General features: G+C 27.3%; 1 protein-coding gene across 1 annotated transcript; it reads left to right on the top strand.

The window, feature by feature from the left end:
* Positions 1-4,647: 4,647 nt before the first annotated feature.
* Positions 4,648-7,760, top strand: LOC131635968 (alpha-glucosidase-like). The gene is made up of 5 exons (XM_058906607.1): positions 4,648-4,859; positions 4,958-5,676; positions 5,770-6,000; positions 6,095-6,741; positions 6,831-7,760. The coding sequence occupies exons 1-5, from the start codon at positions 4,648-4,650 to the stop codon at positions 7,692-7,694; spliced, it is 2,673 nt and encodes an 890-aa protein (XP_058762590.1). The 3' UTR covers positions 7,695-7,760.
* Positions 7,761-13,499: the final 5,739 nt, after the last annotated feature.

The following is a 13,499-nucleotide window of genomic DNA, read 5'->3' as shown; positions in this document are numbered from 1 at the left end:
CAGCATCGCATTTAATGTTATACGCTTTTGTCAACTACCTCGAGCCTTGTTCACGCTGTGTCTACTGACGTTGCCTATAATAGCTTTTAACGTTCCTTTTGTCAGTCAGCGTAGCTTGCCACGTGTACTTCCTTCTGATCTGATGTTTGTGAATACAACGTTTGAATATCATCAGAGTCAAACAGCTTGGTGCATAGCATCTTCTGATCTTCTGACCTTGAAGTGCTTCTGTGCGTGATACCATTAGAACTTCAGTGCTTCTGATCTCATGTTCTTCTGATGCTTCCATAGACCCATGTTCTGATTCTGCTTCGACCATCTTCTGATGTCTTGCCAGACCATGTTCTGATGTTGCATGCTGAACCCTTTGAGACAAAGCTTCTGAGCGCTGATTTATGCATACTCTTTATATATTTCCTGAAAAGGAAATTGCATTGGATTAGAGTACCATATTATCTTAAGCAAAATTCATATTATTGTTATCATCAAAACTAAGATAATTGATCAGAACAAATCTTGTTCTAACAAATACCACCACTAGGTTCAAATCACACCCTCGTTGGTTCACCCATGTCTATTCATCAAGAGACTTGTATAAGCACGCGACAAGGATAATTAGAAGGGGTCGCACAAGCCTATATGGCCGCAAGATGAACTTTGTCGAGGAGGCGTCATCGTCCCATTAATCATCATAACACACGGGTGTTAACGCCAAGTACAAAACGCCATCAAGACACATGAGCCCAATCGGCCGGGAGCCTAGTGATTCGTCTATGTGATATCACTAGAGGTGAGTTACCGGTTATGTATTAGCCTACAAGCCACATAACCCCATAATACCGAGCATGCAAGTATGTTATTGCCAAGTGAGAAAAATGCCTCAAGACCCTCACAAGTACACTGCAACGGTAGCTTAGGTGTGAGCCCTTGGATCGCACGATCGAGGCTGTCCCATTGATCACTAAGCATGGGACGACTTATTCATCACTAAGTCTGAGTCATAAAAACAACCTAGTAGCTGGTCCACTTCAATTCAAGAATACACACGCATATCAAGCGAAAAGTCGCACAATGCAATCAATCCAAAATTGTTTAACCGAAACAACGAGCATCAGTAATTATTCATGTTCCATCATATTTCGAATTCCATTAAACATAAAGGAACAAACAAGAGTAAATGCACTAACACACTTATCCTTTATTCTCATACTCAGGAAAGTAAGGATGTTACAACATACTATTTTATAAAATAAGTACAATAGAGTAGAGTTCATTTTGTCCAAATTTATGGATTGATATGTTAAAACCATAGTATGGTGTTGTATCATACATTTTTTTAAATAAAAAAAATTACTTTTTAATTTAAAAAATATAATTTTAAATATAAACCGGCTAGTCCAAAAAAACTATATCCCTCAAAGGGCCGAGCTTGGTCAATTAAATTGTGGCCTGTTTACAAATCAGGCGCTTTAGCCTAGCCCGCACAAAGTCCGAGACTGTTATGGGCCAGCCCGTTTTGACAACTCTACCTGCATATAAATATTTTTTCTAATATTTAATTGTGCAAACATTATTTTAATTATATAAACTTCATTAATGACATATTTTAATATAATAATATTTTGAATCATATAATTTAAAGTTAATAATAAGTGACACACATCTTTGTATTTTATCCAATAACACGCTTTTTCAAGTATTTTTTTAAACTAAAATTATTAGTTTATTAAAACGTATTGTATTTTAAAAAATTAAAATTATTTTAAATTAAATTTCTTCGTTATTAATATTTAATTACTAAAGTTAATTTTTAAAAATGAAAAACTAATTTATATGTAAATTAACAATCATTTAAAATGATCATAATAGTCCTTTTTTAAAAAAATAATTAATTGGAATAATTTGATTGATAATTTATTAGAAATAATAATAATAAAGTTATAAAAAGTGAAAAAGTGAAAAATGAGTTGGAAAAAACTAAAAAAAAAGAAATATTATGCTCAAAAAATATTAATTTAGACTAAACTAACAAAAAGAGTATTTTTCTTAATTCCAGTCCAACAACTTTTCTTATATTATAGATTTGTCCAATAGTTGAAATGAACTTTATCCATTAAAAAATCTTTTTTACATAAGGTATATTCATTAAAAGTAATTTTTATACTACTCCCTTCATATCTTATTATAAGAAAAATTGCACTTTTTAAATATATTGAATAGTTAATGTACTTAGAATATATATATATATATATATATATATATATATATATATATATATATATATATATATATATATATATATATATATATATATATATATATATATATATATATATATATATATATATATATATATATATATATATATATATATATATATATATATATATATATATATATATATATATGAGGGAGGGTTATATTTACTCCAAAGTAAATTATCAACACTTACTCCCCATTTTGACCATTAATTATTTTCAATCTAATGGTTAAAATTAATGAGTAACTAAATATGGAGAGAGAAAATCAATAATCATTAATTTTAACCATTAGATTGAGAGGAATTAATGGTCAAGATGGAGAGTAAGGGTGCAGTTACCGTGCATAGATAAAAATCTATGCACCATGCATAGATCATTATGGACGCTTGGATCAAATTCTAGACATCAATTTTTATTACTCAATACTCAATACTCACCACTCAATACTCAATACTGGATTTCCAATGACTTATGTAGGCTTATGCACGGTGCATAAGGAAATCCTTATGCATATTAGCCAAAGTCGGGGAGTAAGTGTTGATAAATATATGAGTGAAGACCCATTTTGGTCTTTCACAAATATTACACGAGTCAAATTAGTCCCTCACAAAAAAATTGACCCAACTTAATCCCTTACAAAATTTAACCGGATCATATTAGTCATTTTGCTAATATTTTTCTCAAATCGGTTTTTTCATACTTCTAAACCGGTTCTTTTCATACTTTTAAACCGTGACTAGATTGACACGTTGAATTTTTTTATTTTTTATTTTTTAAATACTAAATTAATTTTTATTTTTAATTTCATTTTTAAACAGTTATCAATGAATAATATCAAAAAAGCCAAAATTATTTCTTATAAAGTAATTTTTAAATAATTAATTTTTCATGATTTCTACTAATATTAACAAATTTTATACATAAATTTTTATCTATGAGGTCTCAAATCCAAGTCCCTTCAAGTTAAATGATTTTCACTCTACAACTAAACAAATTAATTTCTATCGTTAATAGAGTGACTATCATTTACAACTAGAAAAATCAATTTCTATTAATAGTAAAGTGAATATTATTTACAACAAGACAAATCAATTTATATTGTTAGTAAAGTGACTATCATTTACAACTAGATAAATCAATTTCTATCGTTAATAAAGTGATTATCATTTACAACTAGACAAATCAATTTCTACGGTTAGTAAAGTGACTATCAATAACAACTAGACAAATCAATTTCTACGGATAGTAAAGTGACTATCAATAACAACTAGACAAATCAATTTCTATTTTATTAAATTGACTGTCATTTAATCTGAAGAGACTTAGGTTCGAGACCATACTGATACAAATTTTGTATTTTTTATTTTAAATTTAGAATTGTTTAAGATTAACCACATGGGTTTGAGTTCAACTCCTTATAAGAAACAATTTTGTTTATATGAAATTAAAAATAAAAATTTTAAAAATGAAAATAAAATAAAATCCAACGTGGCAATCCAATCACGGTTTAAAACTAGGAAAAAATCGGTTTGAAAAAAATATTAACAGAAGAGCTTATATGACCCGATTAAATTTTATAAGGGATTAAATTGGGTCTATTTTATTGTGAAGGACTAATTTGACTCGTGTAATATTTGTGAGGGACCAAAATGAGTCTTCTCTCTCTCTCTCTCTCTCTCTCTCTCTCTCTCTCTCTCTCTCTCTCTCTCTCTCTCTCTCTCTCTCTCTCTCTATATATATATATATATATATATATATATATATATATATATATATATATATATATATATATATATATATATATATATATATATATATATATATATATCAAATGAGAACTTTTAATAACAACCGTACGATTTAAAATCAATGCTCAAATATGCATTTATGTGATATGTATTTAAACCAGATTCTATCTATTAATTATTGTCTCTTAAAATTTAAGTGAAATCTGAGGCATTGATTTTAAATCATAGGGTTGTTATTATTCAATGTATTAACAACAACTTAAATAATTTATATTCAATATTTTTTATTGACTTTTATGCAAGACTTAATCAGTTCATTAGATTAATTACAATGTAGAAGATTCATAAACACATTTTAGATTCTTTACATAATAATTTTTTATGTCATTCCACTAACTCGATCATCCAACAATAATTTATTAGAATATTTTGATTGATAATTTATTATAAATGATAATTATAAAATTATAAAAGTAAATAACTAAGTTGGAAAGTGAAAATGAGTTGGAAAAAACTAAAAAGTAGAATATTTATTGGATTAACTGAATAAGTATTGTACTTTAATGACACCTCATCATTGTTTGCCTATATAAAGATTCTCAATCCTCTTTTCCTCAAACACATCAAAAACAAACAAAATGATTACAAGTCATAGAATTCAAACCTTAACTTTTTGTTTCATTTTTTGCATAGTCATATCTCAAAGTGTAGCTGATGAGCCAGTTGGTTATGGCTACACAATCACAAATGTAACCAACACGAAAGCAAATTCTTTGAGTGCTACCCTTAAACTCATCAATTCCTCCTCAGTTTTTGGAACAGACATTCAACTCCTCAACCTCACGGTCAGGTAACCTATCATAGTTCACTGTTATTTTTATGTTTCAACAAACATAATCATATGATTATGTCCATCTTTCTAACTTTTTTTTTAATTCTAAATTGCAGTTTTGAGACCAAGGATAGATTAAGAGTAAGGATCATTGATTCAAATAATAAAAGATGGGAAGTTCCAAAAGAAGTGATTCCTAGAGAATCATCATCTTTTTCTTCTTCTTCTTCTTTATCTCATCATATTTTATCCAAAGATCAAAACTCAACACACACACTCACACATCCAGATTCAGACCTTATCTTCACACTCAACAACACTAGTCAATTTGGATTCACCATCACTCGCAAATCCTCCAATGACACACTCTTTAACACTTCACCACAAGACCCTTCAAACTCCGAACAGTTTCTTGTGTTTAAAGATCAATACTTGCAGCTCTCTACCTCTCTACCTTCAGACAGGTCTTCTCTATTTGGTTTGGGAGAGCGCACTAAGAGTACCTTAAAGTTGCAATCCGGCGATAATTTAACTCTTTGGAATGCAGATACTCATGCTTACTTTGTTGATGTTAACCTTTATGGATCTCATCCATTTTATATGGATGTGAGAAAGGGTTCCTCTGATGGAAAAGTTAAAAATGGAAGCACACATGGTGTTTTGCTTCTTAATAGTAATGGAATGGATGTTGCTTATAAAGGTGATCGTCTTATTTATAAGGCTATTGGTGGTGTTTTTGATTTCTATTTCTTTGCTGGTTCTTCTCCTGAATTGGTTTTGGATCAGTACACTCAATTCGTTGGTAGACCTGCTCCTATGCCTTATTGGTCTTTTGGTAAGTTCAACCCCTTTTTTGTCCTTCTATTCACGCTGATTTTTTATATCGAACTCCAATGCTAATCCACATTATTGTTAACTCTTTGTGAAGGTTTTCATCAATGTCGATATAGCTACAAGGATGTAAATGATATCACTGAGGTGGTACAAAATTATTCAAAATCTGGTATACCTCTTGAAGGTTTGTGGTCAGATATTGATTACATGGATAACTATAAAATGTTCACACTCGATCCTGTTAATTATCCGCTCGACAAGATGAAGACTTTTGTTGACGCTCTTCACAAAAATGGTCAAAAATATGTTCCTATCCTTGATCCGGGTACTTTATTCTAACACCATAAAATATCTTTGAAACTAAACTTAATCTACTCAAGTGGCATGTGTAATTGATTTGAGACAAATTTTGTACACAGGTATTGCTATAAATGACACACACGGAACCTATAATAGAGGCTTGAAAGCTGATATCTACATAAGGAGAAATGGAACCAATTATCAAGGTGTAGTTTGGCCTGGACCAGTTTCCTTTCTTGATTTTCTTAACCCTAACAGCCAAGGCTTTTGGGAGGAAGAAATCAAATTGTTTAGAGACATGCTCCCTTTTGATGGTCTTTGGCTTGACATGAATGAAATAACTAATTTCATAACATCTCCTGACATGGAAAATTCTACTCTTGACAACCCTCCCTACAAAATTAACAGTAACTTAACTAAAAGTCCGATTAACCATAGAACAGTGCCAGCATCAGCGATGCATTATGGTAATGTCCCTGTGTATGATGCTCACAATTTGTATGGACTTTTGGTTTCCAAAACAACAAACAAGGCCTTAGTGAATATAACTGGTAAAAGACCATTCCTTATGACGAGGTCAACTTTTGTAAGCTCTGGCAGGTATACAGGTCATTGGACCGGAGATAATTCTGCTTCCTGGAATGATTTAGCATACTCAATTCCATCCATATTAAACACTGGAATCTATGGAATTCCAATGACTGGAGCAGATATATGTGGCTTCAAACGTAACACAAGTGAAGAACTTTGTCAGCGCTGGATCCAGGTAACAAACATTCATTCATCCATAAAATTTGCTAGTATCTATAAATTTACCACAAGGTCTAATACTACTTTTCATTTTTCTTGATGTAGTTGGGGGCCTTTTACCCCTTTGCAAGAGCTCATTCAGATATACACACCATCAGGCAAGAGCTTTACCTATGGGAGTCAGTTACAACATCAGCTAAAAAAGTGCTTGCCCTTCGTTACCGCCTTCTTCCATATTTCTACACACTCATGTATGAATCAAGTAAAAATGGGACACCAATTGCACGGCCGCTATTCTTTTCATTCCCCGAGGATCCTGCAACATATGATATAAATTCACAGTTTCTACTAGGCAAAGGAGTTCTAGTCTCACCTGTGCTACAGTCTGGTGCAACGACCGTTGACGCATACTTTCCTAAAGGAAATTGGTTTGATCTCTTTAACTTCTCAAACTCAGTGAATGTTGAATCCGGAAAAACTGTCAAACTTGATGCACCAGCTGATCACATAAATGTGCATGTTGGAGAAGGAAACATTTTGGCCTTACAAGGTGAAGCAATGACGACGAAAGCGGCGCGTAACACCTCATTCCAGCTTGTGGTTGTTTTTAATGGAACTGGAAACAGTTATGGACATGTTTATTTGGATGATGACGAGGAGCTTGATCTAGAAGCGAAAGAGCAATGGACATTTGTTAGATTTTATGGTGAATGGAATGATACTAGTGTTTCTGTTAGATCTAATGTGACTAATGGAAAATTTGCTTTGGATAAAAAATGGATCATAGAAAAGGTTACTTTCTTGGGAGTGCCTAAGAATAAGAGTGTGATGAGAGTTGTGAATAATAGAAAGATTTCAATGAGGGAGAGAATTTTGGAGACAGATGTTAATAACTCATCTGAGTTTATTATTGTAGAACTTACAAATTTAAAACAGCTTATAGGTGAGGAATTTAAGCTTATAGTGTAATATTCTAGTGTTATTTCTTTATCAGAAAATAAAATATTGAATAATATGAGTATTTTTTTATGCCTATATTGTTTTATGTTAGTTAGTTAAATGAACCAACCTGCATCATTGATATATTTTAATTCATAAAATGTGATTTGAAGTGCAAACTGTGTAGCAAGTAGAAATTCTGAAGACTGGCTAAACTCATTCATGAAGAAAGGAGAAGGAGATTAGGGTTTCAATAATATGAAGGGTTAGGAGGCTATTCTTCCAGCTAAACCTGCATCACAGCTAAACCTATAGTAAATATGTTATATTTACAATAATTTTTCATTAATTTCTTATTAACTAGTAACAAACCCGTGCATTTGCACGGGTTCTGGTACGGGATGATATTTGTTTCAAATGTATATTTTTAATAAAAATGTATCTGATTATCAGTGAAAAAAATAATAATTTAAGGTATAATTAATAAACAAATAATTTGATCAGTAACATCATGTCCCGTTAATAATCAATATTTTGATCAATAACTTCATGTTCTCGTGTTCAAATATTAGTTTGATCAATATTCAATAACTTCATGTTCTCGTGTTCAAATATTAGTTTGATCAATAACTTCATGTTCTCGTGTTCAAATATTAGTTTGATCAATAACTTCATGTCCCTGTGTACCTTTAAAGATATTTTGATCAGTAACTTCATGTCTCGTTAATAATCAATATTTTGATCAATAACTTCATGTCCCGTTAATAATCAATATTTTGATCAATAACTTTATGTTCTCATGTACAAAAAGGTTTAGTAAAACATAATCTTATTTTTGCACCACATTTTATACACTAAAACTAATTTAAAAAATATTTTTAATTTCATTTTAAAAGCATGAATTTTATATATTTTTTCTTTTTAAAATCCAAAATTGTAAAAAATATTTATTAAAAATGATCTGTTATAAAATCATTTACTTAAATGAAAATGTTGACTAGGTTTATTCTGTAACAAAAATTATTGGCCTTAATATCACTTACTACCAAACTCATTAAATGAATATTATGATAGTGGGCGATAATTTTTTTAAAAAATAATCATTAATTGTAGAAGATAAAGTAAGTCGTGTTAAGTATTAAAACAAAACATTTTAATATGCAATATATTATGTTTTATTTTTATTATTAACAATTTTTTAAATTTAATGAAATATTAATTATATTTTAGAAATATCATTCTTAATTATTTGTTAAAGGGAGATAAATTAATGTAATTAATATAATATTATAATCACACTAATAAAGAATATTTACATTTTAGTCTAGTATAAAAAAATAGACAAGTGAAATGAAATATAATAATTTTAGTTATCAACCATTATTTTGAAAAATATGAAATTCAAAGTAACTCAATGATTTAATGTGAGATTATTTTGTTGATATAAAGAGATATGCTTTGATATTGTCATTGTTGCTGATATATGAACTTTTACACGTATTTCAATCCTTTTTTAAATTGTTACATCAATTGTGTAGAATAAAAATAAACAATTATTATTAAAACATTAACAACAAAGTTGTAGATAATGTTTTTTTAAAGTTTAATACAATAATAAAAGAATAGTCTACAACACATCTTCTCTTCAATTGATCTACTGTCTGAAAAAATAAAAAAGAATAAAAAGTCATAAATAATTTAAATCTAAAAAAAAATTAAAAAATTAACACAGATAAAAAAAAATAGTCTAGTCGGTCACCTTCATTTTTATCTTCCGGTAAAAAATCCCTGTAATTTAAATCTTTTAAACCTCTCTAATATAAAAATAGAAAGAAAAAAAAAAGACATCAGATTTACTCCACCATTTTAATGTGAATCTTTTTCAAATAAAAAATAATAATATACACATCATATCGATCTAAATATATTCAAAAATCAAAAATCAAAAATCAAAAGATTGAAAATCAAAGATCCAAAATAGAAATAATATTCATGCAATACTTTAAATTTAATAGTTGAATTAAAATTTTAAGACTATTCTAAAGAATATGATATACATAGGAATTAAATGTGGTTTAAGTATAATACTTAAAAATTTCTAAACATCAAACAAACTAATGTATTTAATAAAAGTCAATATATTATATAATAAATATTGAAATAGTGAAAATATGTTATTTTATATAACATTTTTGTTATTGAAATATAAATTTTCTCTATTTCTTTCTAATTATTTTTTTATTAAAAGATGAAATATTCAAATAACTATCAATTTTAGAGTTTAATGCAAAAATATTAGTATTTTATAAATAACACTCTTAATTATTTGTTGGAAAGAAAGAAATTAATGTAATTTAGTTATAAATTTATTAAAAAAGATAATTAAGTCATAAAGAATAATAAAATTTATTAATAGTGTAATAACAACTTTATGGTATAAATCAAAGAAAATTACAGTAACGCAAATTGATTATAATTTTGTTTATTTTTTATTTATTTTTAATTTGTATTTTCAATTTTTTAAAATTAATTTTTATAATTATAACCTGATATAAATTACATAAATTGTATATTTATTGTATTTATATGTAAGGTGATTATGTGTTGATTTTTCAAACAAAATAATTATGATGTAAAGTTAAAAAATACTCAAGATATTATTGGTTGGTGCAAAATATTTTTAGTCCTTATAATAATATTTTTATGCAAGTTGAAAGGGTTGGACAAACTTTCTATTTTTTTTAAATATTGGGAAGTGTATGCCTAAAGATATGTCAGTGGTCATAATATCACCAATTTGCATCTCCAATTGTAATATTTTCTAGTGTAATTTCTTTATCAGAAAATAAAATATTGAATAATATGAGTATTTTTTTATGCCTATATTGTTTTATGTTAGTTAGTTAAATGAACCATTCATAAATTTTAATTCATAGGAAAAGACTTTGTTTTTTCCAATATCTATTTAGATATGCTTTTGATAACATCTATAGAACTAAAAACTTCAAATTTTTTAATTATCACAAGGTTAAATTTTGAAATTTTTCAAACGAAGAGATCATTTTTCAAACAAAAAAGATTTCATTTCTTCCTCATATCTATTTTTTCCGGATCTGCTTTTGATAAGACCTGGAGAATTTTTTTCTAAGATTGGGATTTCTAAATCTATGTGAAACACAAAATCAACAAAAAAAAATAGACGAGGTAATATATATATATATATATATATATATATATATATATATATATATATATATAGGGAATGTATCGAGTAAGGAGGGTTTTAGGGGACGTATCAAATGAGAACTTTGACTATTATGAGAACTGAGAACTTTTAATAATAACCATACGATTTAAAATCAATGGTCAGATATGCATTTATGTGATATGTATTTAAGGCATAATCTATCTATTAATTATTGTATCTTAAAATTTGAGTAAAATCTGAGCCATTGAATTTAAACCGTATGGTTATTATTAAAAGTTCTCAGTTCTCATTTGATACGTCCATATATATATATATATATATATATATATATATATATATATATATATATATATATATATATATATATATATATATATATATATATATATATATATATATATATATATATATATATATATATATATATATATATATATATATAATGAGGTAATATATATAAGGAGCGTATCTTGTGAGAACTAATATCTATTATGAGAAACGAGAACTATCCATATCAAACGTCAGATTTAACTAACATTCAAGATTTAAAATTTTCATATGAAGATCATCATACTGAATTATTTACTACTATGATTATCATTTAAAAACTCCATAAAAATATTCTTACCAAAAATAATTTTATTTTATAATTAAATCTTTATAAAATTATTCTTAAAATATTATGTATAAACATACTTAATATTTAGTTAGAATATGATTATTAATTAATTTAAGTGTATTTAATAATTAAAAAAATTAAAGTTATCTAAATTATAAACAAATTTCATGAATAAAAGAAAAACTCCAAAATAGAATTAGAAAAAATAATATTATTTTTAAAATAATCAAAAGCTTAAATTATTTACTTCTCTTTCTAGTATTAAAATTATTTTAAAATAAAATTTTATGATTTACATTTCTTTAAAAAAATTAACTATTATAACGTTGTATCTCGTATTTTATAAAATTATATTTACTCATAATTTATTTTACTAAATAAATTGTTCTAAACTTACTTTTAAAACTAAATAAGACTTTTAATATTTTAATAACAATTTAGTGATCAAAATAAAGAATAAAGATTACTAATTACAAATTTACAATAACTACGGTTCGATCCCCCGCAATTGCAATCGAGAGGAGGATAGAACCACTTGATGACAGAACTCGCCCCCGAACCGGTGGTATAAAGCCAAAAAAAAAATTACAATAACTACATAGATTATTCTCTGAATAATTTATTTATAAACAAAATAAATAATTATTAAAATTAACAAAGGCTAATATATCTCACGCTAAGATGCTACAATAATTACTTCACAATATATTCTTTAAAGTTAATCCTAGACCAATTTATTTACCAAAATAAATTATGGAAAATATAATTCTATAAAATTGAAGATACAACAGTAAAATAGTTTATTTAAAAATAAATTAATTTTTTAAGATTTAATATTTTTATTAAAATTTAAATAACATAAATTTTTAAATATAACTTTTCACTAGAAATTTAAGTAAACAATTTATGCTTTTGATTATTATATAATTTTTCTAAATTTTTAATTTAGTTTAAAGGTTAGATAATTTTAAATTTAAATGAAATTCTTGGTTAAATTTGTCTTATAATTTGTCCTCATAATAGTCTAACTAAATAATAATTATAATTATAAAATTCATGGTACAATGGTAAAATACTTTTTCTTAAAATTAATCGAAGTGTTAAGATGTTTATGGAAATTTAAATAACATAATTTTTTAAATATAATTTTTTCTTTTGAAATGTTAGTAAACAGTTTATGCTTTTGATTATTAAAGTTTAGATAATTTTAGAAATATTTAAAGTTTAAACATAACTTTTCTGATTTTTTTTAATTTAAAAAATATTTAAAATTTAGATAATTTTAATTTGAAATAATTTTTTTAGATAAATTTGACTTTATATTTTTTCCTCGTAATATTCTAACCAAAAGGAAATCTCTAACCAAAAGATAAATCATCATAAGATAAACTGTAACACCCCATACATAATTGACTAGTATATTATGCATGAAACGTTAATAATTGATATTGAGTACATACAAAAGCCAAGGATACAAGATGATCCATTTAAAATACAACATGAGATAATAATAATAATAATTACAAAACATGTGTCTTCAATGGATCTTGCACAGCGGAAAGATGAGATCGGATGAGGTTTTCGAGCCAACACCACTTCCAAGTCTTTAGTCTGAACCTGCTACTGACCAAACGCTACTAAACTGCACCCGAAAAAAAAAATAAGTTGATTGGGGTGAGATTACTAAATCTCAGTGAGTCCTCCTATCCTATGGGTCCACTCGGTTCTACAGGGTACATGCATCAACAAACCGAATCCACCATTGATTCGAGGTTATCCTCACATCCGGTACAAGTACGGAGCATACACATGAATCATCCACCATAGGAGTCATCGTATCACAATACACATTTGCATAACAAACAAGTATGCAGACCCATACCCATGTACGGGGAATCCAGAAGCGCGTTAATGCCTCGACTAGGTTATAAAATACACACCCTCGGTGAGTTACACCCATGCCTATTGCCAAGAGACTCGTACAAGCACACTGCAAGAATAGTTAAGC

Source organism: Vicia villosa, unplaced genomic scaffold, assembly GCF_029867415.1.
Source record: "Vicia villosa cultivar HV-30 ecotype Madison, WI unplaced genomic scaffold, Vvil1.0 ctg.001603F_1_1, whole genome shotgun sequence".
NCBI lineage: Eukaryota > Viridiplantae > Streptophyta > Magnoliopsida > Fabales > Fabaceae > Vicia > Vicia villosa.
The sequence above is the reverse complement of the archived record's forward strand: the minus strand, read 5'-3'. Positions and strand labels throughout refer to the sequence as shown.